Source organism: Bombus vosnesenskii, unplaced genomic scaffold (genome assembly GCF_011952255.1).
Source record: "Bombus vosnesenskii isolate JDL3184/JDL3185 unplaced genomic scaffold, Bvos_JDL3184-5_v1.1 scf7180000015414, whole genome shotgun sequence".
NCBI classification, from domain to species: Eukaryota; Metazoa; Arthropoda; class Insecta; order Hymenoptera; family Apidae; genus Bombus; species Bombus vosnesenskii.
In genome coordinates, this window is record NW_022883985.1 from 10,544 (window position 1) to 30,388 (window position 19,845).

The 19,845-nt window shown below is 41.7% G+C and overlaps 3 protein-coding genes and 1 long non-coding RNA gene across 4 annotated transcripts; 1 reads left to right on the forward strand and 3 right to left on the reverse strand.

Annotated features, from left to right (window-relative positions):
- Window positions 1–251: 251 nt before the first annotated feature.
- LOC117241211 lies at window positions 252–4,715 on the reverse strand. The gene is made up of 5 exons (XM_033507182.1): window positions 4,574–4,715; window positions 3,296–4,491; window positions 2,668–3,046; window positions 2,333–2,590; window positions 252–517 (listed from the first exon to the last, which is right to left on the reverse strand). Exons 1-5 carry the CDS (start codon window positions 4,713–4,715, stop codon window positions 252–254), a joined length of 2,241 nt encoding a protein of 746 aa, XP_033363073.1.
- Window positions 4,716–6,376: 1,661 nt separating this feature from the next.
- LOC117241208 lies at window positions 6,377–6,790 on the reverse strand. The gene has a single exon (XM_033507179.1). It carries the CDS (start codon window positions 6,788–6,790, stop codon window positions 6,377–6,379), a length of 414 nt encoding a protein of 137 aa, XP_033363070.1.
- A 5,082-nt stretch (window positions 6,791–11,872) lies between these two features.
- On the forward strand, window positions 11,873–12,999 carry LOC117241210. The gene is made up of 3 exons (XR_004494925.1): window positions 11,873–11,972; window positions 12,483–12,565; window positions 12,802–12,999. It is a non-coding gene; the product is annotated as an uncharacterized LOC117241210 (long non-coding RNA).
- Window positions 13,000–13,087: 88 nt separating this feature from the next.
- Window positions 13,088–16,074, reverse strand: LOC117241209. Its single transcript, XM_033507181.1, has 3 exons — window positions 15,212–16,074; window positions 13,364–14,254; window positions 13,088–13,178 (listed from the first exon to the last, which is right to left on the reverse strand). The coding sequence occupies exons 1-3, from the start codon at window positions 16,072–16,074 to the stop codon at window positions 13,088–13,090; spliced, it is 1,845 nt and encodes a 614-aa protein (XP_033363072.1).
- Between the last annotated feature and the right edge of the window lie 3,771 nt (window positions 16,075–19,845).

The window sequence follows — 19,845 nt, forward strand, 5'->3', positions numbered from 1 at the left end:
TCTTCAAGTGCATTAAACTTCCTATCCGCGTTTTCCGGTTTTTGATTATACGTGTCATTCCCAGATTAGCAAAAATAAACCAACGTAGAGGCCCAGCTAGATATTTTCTACTTTTTCAGTAAGTTGGTGTAATCTGTTTTTGGTGTTTCTGTCTTTGAGTAGGTGATATTTATTTTTGATCTTCACAAAGGCTTTTGTAAGAGCAGTGTATTCGTTAGTAACAATGATACAATTTAGTCGAACGTAGTTTGTCAAAATTCTGTTTTGGCTCCTCGTTGCTTCGACATAAGGATGATCTCTGCTTTCTGTAGCAGTTTCAAACTTAGTATCAGAGAACATCTGGTCTTCGCTATCAAGATTGTCTGCAGAGATCTCAGAAGATACAGATAAGAGTCTTTTGTTGCAACGTGCTCCAGTTGTCCGGTTGTCGCAGGTTCCGAAAAACCACGGGAGTGTTTGTGACGCCGTTTGTCGTTAATATTATTGTTACTGTTATTGTTAATGACGGAGTTGGAGGCTGAAACATTGTCATATGAAGCAATAAAATTGTCGACAGCTATATCTTGAGACCTGTTGTTAGTAGTACATTATCTTGCTACATGATTTTTCTTTTACGAAGAGAACTTTGTTCGTAGATGTCAACGTGTATTGATATATATCGCGTGGCTTAAAACTTAACGCTCTAACAGCCGCATATTTCGCCATTACGGCCAATCGCGAACGCTTTTCACTCAGTCTATTATCGCATAATTACCATCATGATTGAATTAATTATTGAATTAATTATCATCGTTACTGAATCTTTATCATGATATTTTTATTTATTTTATACACTTACGCGTTATAGAAATAAAGAAATCGGGGTTACAATCATTTGCTGACCAATCACTTTCCCTGGATCATTAGACTCACAAAGTGCCGGTCTTTTCAGTGCATTTATAGATCGTTTCGCATGATTAAATTAAAAAGAAAAAAGAAAGAATAATTTCACGTTGTTACGACCGTTCGCGGAGAGACGCGGTCGCGAGGAAAACGCGTCAGCGAGAGGTGTATCTTCTCGCTACGATTCGGTGAATCGACGCCGCGAAGTTCTCGTTCCCCTGTTTCGGTTAAGATAACAGAGGTGGTTAAATGAATATGACACAGCAGTAAGTTATATTTCACCGTTTATTCCAACAACTTATAACGAAGACAGTTACGCTGGTGCGTATGTACGAGATGAATGAGTGACTGATCTGCGGGTGTGTATACCCGGTGGAAGGATGTTGATCGTTCGAAGGATGCAAAAACAGTACTGTCTTGGGAGACGATGCTGTCTCGGAGGAAAGCTAAGGATAGGTGTGTCTAGCGCACGGGACCATCGGATTTGTTGGTGCCGATGTTATTTAGGAGATTGAGGAAATAGGCTTCGTTTTTAATTGGTTAAACGAAGGGTCTTAACCGCCCACGAAAGAAAGTGGTTAGTGGGAGGACAGTTGCAGCGTACGTGAGAAAAACTAACTTTCCTTAGTTAAGCCGTGGTAGACAATAGTCTTTGGAAATTCTTCGGAAACAGACGTTTGTTTGGTTTGAAGGACCTTTTCTAGGAAATCTATGAGATTTATGGAAGGTACTTGGAACTATGGAGGCTACGCTGCGAGTATCCGAAGACATCTGGTTGCCACATTGCCCGCGGTGTGTGGCCTCGGCTAGGTAGAGTGTTACGCGACGTAACATCCTCCCCCCGTTGAGAGGGCACCGATCAAGTGATATGGTGTGCTGTTGTCAGGTGGATCTCTTATCAGACTTCGGGCTGTTGATTGGTTCGGAGTCGTCTGGAGTCGTTCTGCTCGGTAGTGGTACCATCCGCTTGATGCTCCGTTCGAGGGTACTCGTCGCTGTTCGAACGATAGCCGTGCGTATGATGCCGTCCGCCCCGGGTTGGGCCTTGATGATTCTGCCCAATGGCCATTGCATCGGCGGGACGATGGTGCCTTCTCGTATGTCGTGACTGCCCGGATGTGTAGCTCGTTGGGATACTCTCGATGCCACCGGCGCCAGAAATGTTGTTTGAGTTTCTGAATATGCTGCCAGCAGGAGAGACGGTTGGATGGCGTGTCCCTGAAATCTCGTTCTCGGAAACTTGTTAGTGAATCTCCGATGAGGAAATGACCGGGAGTGAGAACGAGGAGATCGTTTGGGTCTGAAGATATTGGCGTCAGCGGACGGGAGTTGAGGATAGACTCGATTTCGATGATGAGGGTGTTAAGGTTTTCGAAGGTCAAGAGCTCGTTACCGACGACACGTCTGAGATGTCGTTTGAAAGACTTCACTGCAGCCTCCCACAACCCACCGAAGTGAGGAGAGTTGGGAGGGATGAAGTGCCATTCGATCCGTCGGTCGGCTAAAAAGGACTGGACCTGTGCCTTGTGATCGTCGGATTGCAGGAGATTTCGGAGCTCTCGTAATTCGTTGTTGGCACCAACGAAGTTGGTACCGTTGTCGGAGTAGATTGTCACACAGAATCCGCGGCGAGCGATGAATCTTCGCAGAGCGGCAATGAAGGCCTCGCTAGTGAGATCGCTGACCAACTCGATGTGGACTGCTTTGACTGCAAGACACACAAAGATTGCTACGTATACCTTGATTTTGCGTCGGTTGCGATCCTTTCGTTCCTTGATGTAAAACGGTCCGCAGTAGTCGATTCCGACTCTGTTATCCGTGCAGCTGGAAGGTCGCCCATTATGCAATCCACTGGAGGGGGGTTGGCTCTGCAGCAACGGACGCACTTCTTCAGCGTGCTCCAAACTTGACTGCGGCCGTCGATAGGCCAATAAGATCTCCTTAGGGCGTATAAGGTAGCTTGAGTTCCGGTGTGGAGATTTAGGAGGTGTTCATGTTCGATTATGAGCGCGGTAACTGAGGATTTGGGTAGAATTATTGGGTGCTTCTGGTTGAAAGGCATTGGTGAATGACTGAGTCGGCCTCCGACGCGCAGCATCCCGTCCTTGTCCAGAAATGGATTGAGTCTTTGGAGTTTCCCTTTCACTGCCGAATTTCTGTCTGTCTGTAGAGCACGGATTTCGTCTGAAAAATAACAAGCTTGCAATAGTTTGATTAATCTGCTGTGTGCATTGGCCAACTCGTGCATGGTCAGAGGTTTGCCTCGATCCCGGAGTTGTCTCCATCGAAGGCACCGAGCGGCAATTCTTATAAGCTTGGGCCAAGAGAAGAATCTCCCCAGTATGCTGTGGTCCGCCGGAGTCGCGGACAGACAGGTTGCCCTTTTCTGCTCCGGTGTTTCGTTTCACGGTACTGGGTTCCACGTTGGCCAGTATTCTTCAGGTTGTTGAAGCCACTCTGGTCCATGTTGCCAAATGATTGTTTTCAGGAAGTCTTCGGGTAGTTGGCCTCGAGATATGAGATCTGCCGGGTTATCGGTAGTGGGGAAGTGACGCCAATCTGAGGCGTGAGTCTTCCGTTGAATTTCTGTCACACGGTTAGCGACGAAGGTTTTTAGCGTGTGGGGTGACGTGTTGATCCAATGTAGAACGATTGTGGAGTCAGTCCAATAAACGGTCCGAGCAATGTTGCTTGGCAAGGCTTGGAGGACCGTGGTGGCTAGTGACGCGAGAAGGAGTGCTCCATTCAGTTCCAGCCTTGGAATGGTTAGTGATTTGAGCGGAGCTACCTTCGACTTCGCAGTGAGGAGACGCGTACAGACATGACCATCCAGGGTGATGGTGCGAAGGTAAACGCATGCTCCATATGCCCTGTCGCTGGCGTCACAGAACCCGTGTAACTCAATTTCCGCTGCGGGATTGATTATCGTTTTGCGTGGAAACTCCACGTTATTCAATAATGGCAGCTGTGCGTAATATTTGCTCCATTCCGTGTGCACGTCAGCCGGTAAGGATTCGTCCCAATCAATTTTTAGCATCCAGAGTCGCTGGAGCAACATCTTAGCTCGAACAATTACTGGTGCCAGCAATCCGAGAGGGTCGTAGATCTTGGCGATTTCGGAGCTGATTGTTCTCTTCGTAACTCGAGAGTCGGCATTATTGATTTTGACGGAGTATAGGATCGAATCGTCGAAGGAATTCCAAACAACACCCAGTGTCTTGAAGGTTTGCGATTCGCCTAGTAGCAGCTTATCGTTTATGTCCTTCTCGGGAAGTCCTCGTAGCAGTTCCCGGTAGTTCGATGCCCATTTCCGAATGTTTAAGCCGGCTAGCTTGAGCAGTTCTGTGAGCTCCGTTCTCAATGATCGTGCTTCGACCCTTGTATCGACTCCTGTGAGAACATCGTCGACGTAAAAGTCTCGCTGTAAGCTCGTGGATATCAGTTGCTTGAGGCAGCAGATGGCTAGATACGGGGCCGCTGAGAGCCCGAATGTCACTGTGTTGAGTTGATAAGTGTCGACTTCTCCATCAGCATTGCGCCACCAAATTTGTTGAAATTTCCGATCCTCCGGGCGCACAAGAAATTGGCGATACATTTTTTCGACATCGCCTGTAATGACGTATTGATGAGATTGAAACCTTAGAAGGATGAAAAATAAATCATCTTGTAGTTTCGGTCCCGTATGAAGTACGTCGTTTAATGAAACTCCAGTGGTGGTTGGATCCGTCAAACACGACTCGGAGTTTCGTGGTTTGGCTGGATTCCTTGATCACGCCATGATGTGGCAGAAAATATCCGTCGTCCGTGCAGTGGCCCGTGGTAACTTTCGTCATGTGCCCTAATGCCAAGTATTCCTGTATTACGGCGTGATAGTCGGCTTCGAAACGCTTATCTCGTTGGAACCGACGGCAGAGAGATGTTAGTCGCTTCATCGCCATGGCTCTGGAGGATCCAAGCGAGGGAGTTGTCTCGTTGAAGGGGAGAGCGACCATGTATCGCCCTTCGTGGGTGCGTTGAACGTGATTCCGGAAATGTTCCTCGCACTGTCGTTCCGCTGCTGAAGTGTGCGCAGTGGTCGGTCCTTCGTCGATTTCCCAAAAACGGGCGAGATCCGCCTGCAAGGCCGTCGTGGACGCGTGAAATGCGTGTGCGGGTGGTTGCGAGGCTGGGCTCCCCCCGATGACCCATCCGAACCGCGTTTTTTGCAGACGCAAGTCGGTCCCGTTTGCTTGACTGATATCAAGTTGGCCGACACACAGTGACGCTAGTGTTGGCCCGGCGCTCAATAGCACGTCGATCGGAGCAGGTCTGTGGAATCTTGGATCGGCTAGTCGTAGATTTCTGGGTATCTGTATCGTTGACCGATCCACGGGTTAATCTGGGATCGAAGTCGATATGGTCGGTATGATGAGAAAAATCCAGGTGCGTTCGTATGTGCCGTCAACGGGGGTGATCGTGGCCGTGATGTAACGTTTCGAGGTCGTGGACAATGTGTTGAGTGTTCCGATTGGTTGTTCCGAACATTTCCGTTGGTTGAGGCTTAACGAATTGGCGAGTTTCTCGGTGATGAAGTTCATGCTAGCGCCGGTATCTAGCAGAGCTCTACAGCGGAACGGTCGAGTTCTATTGTCCAGTATGTTGACCTGTGCAGTGACTAACAAATCGTGGTGGAGTGATCCGGAAGGAGGCGAGGTCAATGAGTCTGTTTTCGGTGGTTCGGTCCCTAGCAAAGCCGTTTGAGGACGTCAGGGTTCCCCTAGTTGTTTAGGACTGGGGGAGGTATTTGATCCCGATGCCGTCGTTCGCGATGAACCGAGATACACGTTTTGGGGATGTTCGCGGAGACGTTCGGGGAGACGTTCGTGGAGACGCGGATGCCCGTCTCGATCGGTGTGACGACCGCGGAGTCGGTGAACTAGGCGGAGATCGACCGTTGGATGACCGGTCGCTCGACGATCGACCGCTCGGTGTTCGGCTCACACGTGTCCGTAATCTACTGTGACCATGCTCTTGATGTAAGTAAGTGTGGTGTCGCTGTCTACAGATGCGACATGACCCGGCGGAGCATTGATTGAGAGCGTGTCCCTTGCCTATACAATTCGTACAGAGCGAGGCCCGTTTGGCAGTGTCGAGACGCTCTTTGGGCGATTTCGCTTTGAAGACGTCGCAATTCCGTAGTTCGTGTTGTCTTCGACAGTCCGGACATACCGGCGTCTCGAGTGTCATGGTGAATGCATGACTTCACGGCGCGCTCGGTCGCTGACGGTTGGGTGGTTCGGAGGCCCTTTTCGTCGCGGTAACTGCTGAACTTGTTCTATCGCCGTTTGTCCGTGTTGCAAGAAGTCTATTAAGTGCGTGTATGACGGCAATTTCTTGTCTGGTAAGGTGCATTGCCATTTGCGAATGATGGCTGGGGGTAGCTTCCATGTAAGTAATTTGAGAAGAACGGTGTTTGATGTGATTGGGTCACCGAGGTTCTCTAACGCTTGGATATTTATCTTGACCGTCCGAGAAAGTCGTCTACGGCTTCGGGTGTCTCTTTAACTATTTTCGGATAGTCGAAAAGCAAGTCGAGATGGCGCATGCAGATTTGACGGTGGCAGTCGAATTTTTCCTTAAGCACGTCGACGGCGATTGCATAGTTTGACTCGGTGAGGGCTAACGATTGTATACTTCGCGCGGCCTTTCCGGTCAAAGAGGATCGTAGGTAGTGAAATTTCTGCATGGATGTAAGTCGCTCGCTTCGATCGATAGTGGATAAGAAGGAGTCGTAAAAGGAGTGCCAATTTTCGATGACACCGTCAAAAGTAGGCAAGTGAATTTCCGGCAGTTTAACTGATGTCGGCTCGGCGACATTAGACGACTCGGAGCCTTGTGATTTCGACGACGATGCTGGTGTATCATCCATGAGGGGGTGTATTCGGACTACAAGATCGTCATATGTGTCGGTTACTTCGGAAACGCGCGCGTCGTCTATCTCGCCTAAATCTTCTAATTCCTCTTGTAACAATCGATATTGTTTCCACGCGTCGTCGAGTAGTATCATATAGGCCGTTAATCGGGCCTTAATCGGTTGTGTAGATTTTTCGTATTCATCGAGTCGTTTCGATACAGAGGTAAATCGACCGATTTGAAAGCCTCGTCTCCGATGCAAGGAGGTAATTTTCTCTGCGTTCTCCATAGGTATCGCAGTTTGAGAGGAAAATGCAATGAGCGAGCTTACCTTGTGGTTGTGAGTTTGAATGTTACTCGTCACCGTGTGTGTTTCGTTTGATGTGTAAGACGTGTTCTTACTGAAGTCGACCCTCCAGTTGTTGGCGTGAGGCTGCGTGATTATGTTGGATTCACGTAGCACTGTATGATAGTGGGTGGCACTGGTATGCACTTTTCACTTGAGGCGTCATACGGCTTTGAGGATCGAATGATTCGACCGGTTACGTGTCCACACTTTTCATTTGTCACTGAATCCGGCTCGAAGGACCAAATGTTTCGACCGGATGGGTGACAAAACTATCCACTACCACTGATGATCCGGCTCGAAGGACCAAATGTTACGACCGTTCGCGGAGAGACGCGATCGCGAGGAAAACGCGTCAGCGAGAGGCGTAACAAAGTTCCGTCCATTTGACTCTCGTTACTTTTCAAGTGCACGCGTACCTACATGACGGAACTTCACAGTCCATTGCCTGGGAAACGAAGCCAGACAAAATGTTACAGATCTGGGTGCATGTATGAAGATACCGTTTATTCTCGTACATATTTCTGTGTTTTTTTAAATATTTTTCTATTCGACAATATCAAATAACAAAACCGATTGCTTCAGTCAACGCACATACCGCGCTTAATGCACTCGTTCTCGTCAAAAGTAAATTACCGAAGCGTCCTGTATTGCGACCAAGTTTTCAGGACAGAAAAAATAAAAAAAAACAAAATCATATAAAAGCTCCGCTCCCCAGTGGCTTAAACCCAAAAATTGTATTAAACACAAAACATGTAAAGCGCCGACACATAATATAGTATGGCTACGTCGTACCGCCGCGTATCGGTACCTTTGCTTAACACATTATTACCAAAATTCACAGTTTATTGTGAATACCAAAATGTATTTGAAATTGTATCTTGGGTTAAATAAACATCATTAAATGCACTCGTTCTCGTCCGATCACGAAAGTTTAAGCAACGCTGGGCGCGGATAGTACTTAGACGGGTGACCGCTTGAGAACCCCGTGTGGTGTTGCCCTTTTTTGCTTTTCCAATCTTTTTTACTTTTCTGAATAATCTATGATCGTATCCAGGGAAGGAGAAATATATTTTTAGCATTACACGACTGTCACCATACGTTGTATCATTCTTTCATACACGTACAAAGAAAATGGCACACGTTTTAAAACTGAAAGGAATAACGTCTCTTGGTATGCAGAAATTTTATGATGCCAGATTAATATCAAAAGTTATTATTTTACATTTTCGACTTACTTTTGTACGAGGAATCACATCCTTTTGGCTTGCACCACGATTTTCGGTATACCCTGTATGTACTATCGTATGTATGTACTTATACAGCACAACAAAAATAGAATATTAATCCGTAGTGTAGTATCGTGCACAAAAAGGCCAAAGAGATATCGAGTAAACCATAAACAATGCCGCGAGAGCCGAGGCGTCGTCGGGTCCATCAATGTGTCGTCGGTCCTTCAATTGAATAGTTTCGTAGAAAAGGCCTACATGACCTTGGCCACGAGTGTTTACGGAATACGTGCGTGGTGGGCCTAAGAAAAGACAAAGGGATGCTAGGACAGTCAGTGTCAGTGGAGAAGTCAGAGAGTGTGAATCGAAAAGTCAGAAAGTGCGAGTTGCGTTGTCGATATAGTGTTGCTAGCGTTGTGTGAGAGTGTCGTCCGCGTGAGAGAGAGAAAGAGCGTTGGATCTGTTGTGACGAGAGTTGCGAGTTAACTATTGAGTTGTCTAGAACCATCGTTCTTCTGTTTAATCAACATGTGTACAATCCATTTATTGTAAATAAATCATCAATAATAATAATATTTTATTCCCGATACTACAGTAGGGTTGCTGGAAAAGTGCTTGCAACAGAGGTGTACCCAGAACACGAATGTAATTTAAAGAGTTCACATAAACACATATTCAATGTGATCGTGTTCTTAAATATTTGTGTAAGATCAGTTTTGAAAATTAGTTGAAAGAATGAACAACCATTACACTGAAATCTAGTTTGTTTTTAGGAGACAGATTTGTTATTAGTTTGAGGTTTTAAACGTGCAAATTTGTTAGCCCGTAAGTATTTCACGCATGATCTTTTAATTGCACGTTGTTAATCTCTTAGGTACGATGCGCCACTATAGTGGCTTTCGCGGATGTCATCTTATATTACGACGCGCCACTATAGTGGCTCACTCTACTGACTCATTCGCTCACCGTTTCAACAAAATGGTCTTTTTCATTTGTCTTACTTCACGCAATGTTTTATAACAGTATTAACAATATACAGATAGAATATATAGTCTTTGTTTTTGATACGCCAGTGTTTTGCTTTTGTTAAAATAAATATACCATTATTAGATGCTCTTTTTAACATGCCGACTCGTATCCTTATAATTTTTTAGAATCTTCAATCTCAAAATGTCGCTTCAAAATGGAAAACGAAGAGCAATTTGGAAAACACTATCGCGCTATGAGTGTGAAAATCGTGACGTGGGTCTATGTGTCGTACCGTGCTTTAAAATATGTCACACACAGTTGTATTATTAATTATTAGAGTGAATTATGAAACTTAAAGTATATGCATCATATTTTCAAGAAAAATTGTAGTTTAGTTATTAAAAACTTGATGCCAATGTGCTTGCGCAGAGAACACTACCCGTCACATATTGCAGTGGCGTATCGTTTACACGTAATTCGCGTCAAACTCTGCCGTAGAGAGAAACAGCTGCGCGCAAAATTCAACCCTACCTAAGAGGTTAAACGTCTTCTATCACCTCCACATAGTACAGCTGATGTAAGGTATCTTCCAAGATGTTAATTCTCAATACCGTCTGCCATTGTTTTCTTTCCTGTACTGTTTATATTATGTACATTTTGTGTTTATTATTTTGTTATACTTTCGAAGAATAATTTGAAACTGGAATTTATCAAGTAACTCTTTTACGAAACTTATGCTGCATATTCAAATAACGGTTTACGCATCAAGTTTATTCGCGTCAGTGTTGCTTAACATTTATGAAGTAACTTGTTTGAACAATTTTGTAGGCGTTACGTAATAAGAAATTAACCTAATTTTCTTATTTGATATTTTATGCTTCCACCTACTTCGTCAAAAATATCCTAGGCGCTTTAAACCAAGCAATATAAACTTTCTCAGGAAAAGAGAATATGTGTATACTTCGCCGACTTCGTCTGTATACCTGAAGATGGATGCCGGCTTCATCAAAATTAGAGCAGGTATAAACTTTAAAGGACATTATAAAAATGATCAATGTTGTTCCAAGAGACGACGAGGAATGAATTTTATAATGTAGAATCTGCATCGGCGATGAAAATTTACGTAGGAGAACGTTGGGGGGAATGGCGTACTATTTCTTAAATATATTATTTTTTTTTTTATGTGTCAAGGATGGAGATTTGACAGTTATTGCATGTGATTCTATAAGTTTTTAGCAATGTAATGCATAGACGATGCGACGAGAAAGATCGATTGTTATTTTAAAAATTCTGGTTATTGGAAGAATAATCAAAATGTTAGTTTCCTCACTCGTAGTATAATAAATAATTTTACTGTAGAGTTTAAATTTTAAGAAAATAAAAAATAGTCTACACTGGATAATGCATACATTAATGTTACTTAATTTAAGATTCTTTTCACTTTTCTCACAGAAACGAATCGTGCAATTGTTCAGGAGGGAAATCCGAAACGTATTACAGCGTAATGTTGCGTAAGATAGCTGACGAGTAAAAAGTTATAATCATATTACGTTTATCGTGTAACAAGTTCAGCTTGCAAGCGTACTTTCGAAAGGACGATGATGGTGATACTAAGTCATACTTGTCATCTTGGCAAGATTGCGCGGTGTGTGGTTTGCTTTTCAGTCGTCACTTTCGCAGCACCGGTGCATTCACAATAGACGCGACGATCTCGAGCACTGGAGATGCAGTTACTATGTTGAGAGCGTAATTATGGATGGCAGTGGAGGAAACCTAGAGGGTTATTGCAACCTAGCTAGTGCAGTTTAGAGTGTGCCTAGCAACGGCGTTTGGAACCTTCTCGATGCTTCCAAACGGGTATAGAAAACAAAATGCAATCGTACAGGGAGAAAAATCTCCACGAGGCTGGCATTCTTGCGATTGCCTTGGAGAGTGATACATCGAGCATTTTCGACGATCGCATTTGCGTCTAAGTTAGTTTCGCTTAGTAAGGAGTTATCCCGGTGACCGTGGATTCGTTTGAACTCAAACATTGCTAATAGTATTATTTAATTTAATTATTCGTAGATCGTATTATTCATTAGGCTTAGTGTTTGCTAGACTTATTATTAGTTGTACTTATTATTTGTTAAGCTTAGTGATAGACCTGTATATACGTGTAAATAAAATCTCGGCTTTGTGAAACGATGGCTAGTCCACATGAAGAGTCGTTGCGCGCCCAAAATTCGAATCGTGATCCGACATATATATATATATATATATATATATTTATGTTGTGTGTCATTTTAATATGGCTAATGTTTCGTAATTCTTCGATTGCGTTATTTATTGTTTTGAGTAGTCTATTTTATAGAGTATTCGACAATATAAAACATACGCGCACACATACACACACACACATATATATATATACGTATTCATACGCGTATTTCTCTTGGCAGTGTAGTATTCATACGAAATGAAATGTCAATTATTTATTTATCTTTTACCGGAATGTAGGCTAGTTTTAAGTATGTATCTTAAATTATCGGTTTGATAGAATTCGCACACATATATATTACCTGGATCATTCCCGCAACGTCATCCAATTCTTCGATATGCCTTGGATACTTACTGCGGTTGCCTTCAATCGACTTATATCTGTGGCTATAAAGGTACTGTTTAATTCATTTAATTTAATATGTGTATAATGCATTGTATGTGCGGCCGCTATTGTGCATTATAAAATCCGCTTCTGCATGTTAGATATCATAATATAACAATACTACGTAGATTCATACATAATAAAATATCCTTTTACTCCGGTTATATTTATTACTAACTCTCAATTAATCTATCTTAATTATTTTCTAACCACTTTCTATATTTATCAGCTATTTTATTTCTTCTTGTTAATCTGCGAAATCCATGCATGTATACTTCCTTGTATGGTGATTGATTGTTCACGAGATAAGTTGCACTTTCACTGTTTTAGTTATTCGTTGTATTAACACGTTTTACATTCAAGCAGTAATTGGAGTAATAAACTTCTTTTCTTTTTCCAAGTTTCCGCTGTCTGTGTCATTCGACGAACAGTGCCACGCTTCCACAGCACCGTTATAACATTTAGCGATGCTGCTCTTTGCATTAAGGCAATTGAAGTTAATTCGTTCCTTTATTTTCAGCTGGTACATGGTGTTCCGCAAGCAGGGAGCCATAACCTATTTTGCACGTAGACCTTCTTGTATGATGATTACTTGTTTACAAGGTAACTTTCACTTCCACTCTTTTAATTATTTATTGAATCGACACGTTGTATATTCAAACAATAATTGGAGTACACATAATAATTTTCCCTTTTTTTCTTTTTAGGTTTTCGCTATCTGTATTATTCGACGAACAGTGTCACACCTCCTTTTGATTTATCCATAATATAGTTATAACATTTAGTCACCTTGTATTTTGCACTGAGACAATTGAAACTAATTTATTCACTTATTTTAGGTAGCTGTCATACATTGTGTTCCACGAACAACAATCCATAACTTATACTTGCACGTACACTTTCTTGTGTGTTGATCACTTGTTCATAAGGTAACTTTCACTTTCGCTAGTTAATTGTTCATTGAGTTAACACGTTTTATATTTAAGCAATAATTGAAACACGTATAATAATTTTCCTTTTTCCTTTTAGGTGTTCGATATCTGTCTTATTCGACGAACAGCACTATAACATATACTACCGCACTACGTTGCCCACTGAAATCGCTTTATTCATTGCCTATTTCGATTATGCGCTAGTTTTAACTTGTTTAAATGCACCGTTCGCGGAATCCCTTTTACTTCGATCTTGACGTTTTGGTTCTGCAAGATTTCTAGCACTTTGTATGGTCCAGTATATTGATCGGAGAATTTTCCTTTACTGGGTTCTTTTAGTAAATATATCGAATCTCCTATTTTAAAATCTTGGGGGTTGATTCGTCGGTCGTAATATTCTTTTGATCTTAGTTTGGATTTTATCAAATTTTCTCTCGCCATTCGTTGTACGGTGTTAATTTTATCGAACAGATCTTCGAGATATTCTGCGTAAGTTGGTTCCATGTTCTCTTCGATTATTACTTCACCAGTAGGTTCTCTGGCTAGATGTCCAAAAACTAATTCGTGCGGGGAGAATTTCGTTCCTTCGTGTACAGAGGTATTATAGGAAAACATAGCTAATTCTACCCATTCGTCCCAATTTTTGGAATTTTCAATGTATAATTTGAGATATTCTATCAGCACGTGGTGAGATCTTTCGATTGAACCGTTACTTTGTGGATGATATGCCGTCGTGGTATATTGTTTGATGCGGAATCTCTTTGCTACTTTCTTCATTAGTGAGGATGTAAAGTTCGTTCCTTGATCAGTGAGAATAGCTCTCGGTGACCCGAAACGACAAATAAATCGCTTTACAAAAACGTCCGCTAAGATAGGCCGAGAGGCTGAAGAGATTCCTCCTAGTGGAATCCCAATTGAGTATTTTGTTAATAAGTCTTGGATAGTTAATATATATTCGTTTCCCTTTTGGGTTTTTGGTAATGGACCTATAATATCCATACTAACCTTATCGAACGCTTTACCTGGTGTGTCTGTAAGTACCATTGGTTGCTTTGCTTTTATTCTTGTGAGTTTCTTCAATTGACATTCCTTACATGTTCTTACGTAATCTTGAATTTCCTTTTTCATATTTTCCCAATAGTAATGTTGTCGTATTCTTTGATAAGTTTTTGTTATTCCTTTGTGTCCTGCTACGCTTGATTCATGTTTTTCTCGTATTATGTTGTTCCGCGCTTCCACAGATGGGGTAATTACTTCCCCAGTGCAAATGGTGATGGTTAAGGTTTTTTCCATAAATATTTCCTTTAATTTTCTGATTATATATCGCCAGGGTATTTCCTCCAAGTTTCCTTTGTTAATGCTGAACGAAGTTAACTGTTTTTCATTTACTGCGTCTAATAGAGATCTTAGCGAGTTTAATAAATTTTCTGGTGTTATTGGAATATTTCTATTTTCCTTTATCGCTAGGAATACAATGTATTTTCCAGAATCGTAATTCAATCTTGCTTTTTCTAACATTAAATCTTCATAACGAGGTAATTTTCCCGTTTCCTTCATTTCTCAGGCTCCTTTATCTATCGGATTGCCATGTATATCTATAAATACTACTTTATGGTCATTTAGTCTCGCAATTGAGTCTCGGGTTTCTGAAATTCTTAGTTCCGCAATTATCGTAGGTCTCGTGTCCTTTTCTCGTTGTTGAATTAGTTCTGGAATTACAGTGGAGGTCTCTTTTTCGCTTGTTGTATCCGTGTCTTCTTTTTCTCGATTGGTTATTTCTTTATCTGTACTTACATCGATTTCTGCTAATGCTTGGTCTAAATATTTTATGGGGGTTTCTTCTATTGTAAAATGTTTTCGGGTAAAACCCTTTCCTTGATTTTTAGAATCACTGGATTGAGGCAAGACGCGTGGTTTAGCTTCGAATATGGGAGAGTCTTCGGTTGACGTATCTATTTCGAATCTTTTTGAAACAAGATAGCGAATCGGTGAGACTTCCTCTCTCTTTCTGATTGGTAAACAAACTTCCGGAGGGTTCCTAGATAATGCGTCTGCGTTTGCGTTCGCGTTCGCCCTGCCTTCTTTGTATACAATATCAAATTCGAAGTCCGATAACTTTAATTTCCATTTCCAAATTCTTGAAGTAGGATCTTTGATAGAATGCATCCACGCTAAAGGTTTATGATCGGTTACGATGGTAAACTTTCTTCCGTAAAGATACGGTCGGAAGTGCATTGCGCTGTAAACAATTGCCAGACACTCCTTTTCTATGGTAGAGTAGTTTTGTTCGGCGGGATTTAATAGCCTTGAGGCATACGCAATCGGCAAATCCTTTCCGATTGGCCCTTGACTCAGTACACCGCTTATTGCATATCCTGATGCGTCTGTAGTAAGGTTAAAGGGTTTAGAAAAGTCTGGATATTGCAGGATGGGTTTCGTCACTAACACTGTCTTTAAATTATTGAATGCGTTTTCTTGATTTTCTGTCCATTTAAAGGGAGTGTCTTTCTTTAATAGTTGTATCAATGGTTTCGCGACCTTGGGGAAATCGGGTATAAATCTTCTGTAATATCCTGCTAGTCCCAGAAATTGTTTGATATTTTTCGCCCTCTTTGGTCGTGGAAATTTTGATATGGCTTCGACTTTCTTTGGGTCGGGTTTCACGCCATCCTCGCTAATTATATGTCCTAAATAATTCACCTCGTGTCGTAAAAATTCGCACTTATCAGGTTGTAATCGTAATTTAGCTTTCCTTAGTCTTTCCATTAATTTATTAAATTTAATTTCGTGTTCTTGGAGAGACGTGGAATAAATCACTATGTCATCCAGATAGACGAATAGTTCTATTCCTTGCAGACCAGATAATATTGAATTCATCAAACGTTGAAATGTTGCTGGGGCATCTTTTAATCCAAAGGGCATTCTTTTGAATTGAAAATGCCCGTATGGTGTCGAAAATGCAGTTTTGTGGGCATCTTCCTGTGACATACGGATCTGGTGAAAGCCCGATGCCAAGTCAAACGTGGAAAAATATTTTGCACTTCCTAATTGATCCAATATTTCTGTAATGTTGGGTAGTGGGAAGGCATCGCCAATCGTTTTATCGTTCAATTTTCTATAATCGATGACTAATCTCCAGCGCTTATTTCCTTGCGAATCGGGTTTTCGAGCACAATCCATAACGGGGAGTTATATGGAGATATTGATGGTTCCACTACGTCCGTATCTAGTAGTTCTTGGACCTGTCGATTTATTTCTTCTGGATGTATTGGTGGATATCGATACTGTTTAGTATTGATGGGTATATTATCCGTTGTAATTATCCTATGTTCCAGAACTTCGGTTGCTTCCAATGTATCTCCTGGAATATGAAACCTATCTTGATTATTACGAATCAATTTTTTAGCATTTTCCTTTTCTTCTTCGTTCAAATGTTCGAGTCGTAGTAACTCATTTATTTTATCGTATCTACTTTCCTCCGATCTTAGAACTGTATTGCACGCTGTCCTAGGAAGCGGGGGGGGTTTTCAAATTCTTTAATTGCCATCGTAGGTGTTGTAAATACGTAATCTCTTGAAGTAGTATTTATTACTCTTATGTAACCTTTTCCTTTATGATTCCTCACAACTGCATTACCAAAATAGATTGCCTTGTTCGGCTCGATTCTTGGAATAAATCCCTCTTTTATCTCTGGATTAGCGATATTAACTGAACACGTTATTGAACTTCGCTTCGGTATAATTATTTTTTCTTTACTAGCGAAGGGAATATAAATATTTCCCCATCTGATATGTTTCCCCTCATAATCTAAACGAGCCTTACAACCTGCAAAAAATTCGGATCCTAGGATTCCGTCTTGATCGATTAGCAATGAATCATCGACTACATGAAAAACAACCGGATGGCCCGCAACCTGTATTACCGTCTGCCCTAGGGAGACCAGGCTCGTTGCCGTAATTCCTCGCACTTCGATTGATTCCTTTTCGTCGATGATGGCTGAATCGAGTAAAGCAGGTTTCTTGATAATGTTGATTTCCGATCCAGAGTCTAATAATAAACTCGTCTTAGTCTTTAGATCTGGGGAAACTATTCGCGCAGTTGGGGTCGTTGGGGAATCGTTAAATTTTATTGAAATAATTCGGAGAGGTCGCCTTCCGAATCTGAATTCAACTCCTGATGATTTTCCTTCGCCGGTTGCTTGTGCTTCACTCTTTTCCTTTTGCCTTGAGATTCTGGATTCTCTGTCTGTGACCTCGTTTGGCTGTGGGATGACTCCCCCACAATATTTAGTGGTTGTTCGTTCGATCTTATGGTCGGCATTGCGTTCGCTCTGTCTCTCGTTATGGGTGGTGGAGTCGATCTCGCGGGGGTGGCTGTCCTTGTTCTGTTTGTTGCCGTCGGCGCCGGTCGCCTGGTTGCCGCCTGTACTCTTGGGCGATTCGGCGTATCGTTCCTTCGTGGCTCGCCCCATCCTCCCGAAGGACGTGTTTGGTTTCCCGATGGTCTCGAAGCATAGGGTACGATTAATCCGGCATCTACTCGGGCTTCAAATTTGTAACAGTCTTTCACTAGATGCCCGGGTTTTTTGCAATAGTTACACGTGATATTTTGTCTTGTAGAATTCAAAAAATTCTGCGATGGAGGTAGCGATCTTCGATCTTGGCGGTTGTTCCTGATATTGTTGTTAGTGTTCGAAGGATGTGCGTTGTCGGGTCTGTAATAGTTCGAGGGTGTCGGTCGTTGGGGTCGCGTTCTATCGGTTATTTGTTTCAATTCGTGTGTTGCTTTGACGGCTTGACGATACGCATCTTCTAAAGTATGGTACCCTGCTACTTTTACTCGCACATATACCTCGTTCGGAAATCCTTTAACGAAAGCTTCTTTCGTTTCCCAATCTATAGTATCTTGGATATCGGGGGATATGATGCCGTAGTCGCCTCTTTCTCCGTCCATTATTGCCAATCTAAGATTTCTAACGCGATCCATATAATCTAATATGTCTTCCCCGGGTCGTTGAAATATCGTTCCTAATTCCCCTTTATATTCGTTAAGAGATTTCTTTGGGCCGAATAGATCCTTTAATTTGTTTCCGAAATCGTTTAGACTCATTAATTCTGTGTCTTCGATGGCGAGGAGCGCGTGTCCACGGAGCTTATTTACTAACAATTTTACCAATTGAGGTTCTTGATATCTGGGAATCATATTTCGCGCGCGCTCACAAGCTCTTAAAAAGTGGAATACCGATGGTCGATATCCGTCAAACACTGGCACCGATTCGATCGCATCTTTTAGCTTAATTGGCTGGGTATGTCCACTCGGCTGGACCGTCTCTTGTTGCGTTGTCGGCGGCGATACGGGTGTTTTAGGTTCTTGTTTTGTTTTAAGTTCGAATAAGCCGCTTTGTAATTCGGCGAGTTTTGCACTCATATCGCGAAAGTTCGCATCCCATGCTTTAAGCTTTTCCGACAATGTCAAAACCATTTCTTCGTCCAACGATTCCACTACACTCGCCATTGTTTCTTAAATATTTGTTAAATATATATATTAATCGAGATAGACCAACTAAATATTAACGACAATATGAACTCGGTGCGAAGGAATAAAGTTATGCTACACGAAATAACTGGTAACACAATACGCAAAACATTAACTAAATTAAACGAGACTTACATAAATGCAAGTCACGTATAATCAAAACAATGACTATTGAAATTCGGTAACAATACAATCCATGCTATCACATTAAAGTAGCACACGGTATTGACACACACAATATCATGAAACACAAAACAGTATTACAAAATACTACTAAATAAAATTATAGTGATTAACAATTAATTAGTTATTTCAACAACACGTTACTGTTGACATTAAACCAACGCCATACCAAAGGGACACGTGAGCGACCATGTTGAAAAATTCGTCGCGCGCACATACAAATAACAGCCAATGCAATACAATACAGCATCATAATAGCAATGTTAGGTACTAATAAAAAAAAAAAAAACAAGGAAAAGGGGAGAGAGTTAAGGAAAATATATATAATAAATAACAACTAACATAATTATAACATATTATATATATTATATTATATACAGGGATACAGTATTCGTACAAAGGAACAGATCCAAACGAAAATTATATATATAAAAAAAAAATAAATAATATATATATGTAATATCGTGATATAATATATTTACAAGGAATGGATGATACAGATGTTAATCGGACAGAAAAAGACGATTGTTGTTCAACCTGAACTATTCACACCAAACGTACAGAAAACAGCACAACTAAATAATTAGATAACGACTCGACTTTCACAAAATGCAATCAACACTCTCTCGGCAACGCCACTCGCAAACTCTGTTTGTTGATTCCTTTTCTCCCGTCCCTTGGCAACCGCTCGTGGCCAAGATCACGTAGGTCTCCTCTTTCCAAAACTACGCGATCAAAAACAAACGCCTCGGCTCTCGCGACATTCCACGCGGTTCACCCGCCAACTCCCAGGCCTCTCACTCACGATACTACATATATACATTAACTATTTTTATATGTGTGTACAGAACTGATGACGAACTCATCAACCATTTTCTGAACGACGGATGGAAGAACATGAATAGCAATCCACACAGTGGAACTGTAAAGTATTTGTACGCCACTCACGAAACCAAATACTGATGCTATCCACCTGTAAACAAACAACATTTATATCTATGCATATAATTTTCACTTATGTTCACCACTATATATATATACACGCATGTCGTAAAGTAGGCGATATTTATAACATTCACTTCCATTGATAATGCAAGTGACTCATAAAAATAAGCCGTCATATTTACCATTGCACGCACATATATATATATACTCGAAGACAAGGTACATTTGTGATATTTATTCCTATTGATGATATATACTTACATATTTATAACAATAAAACAAATCTCA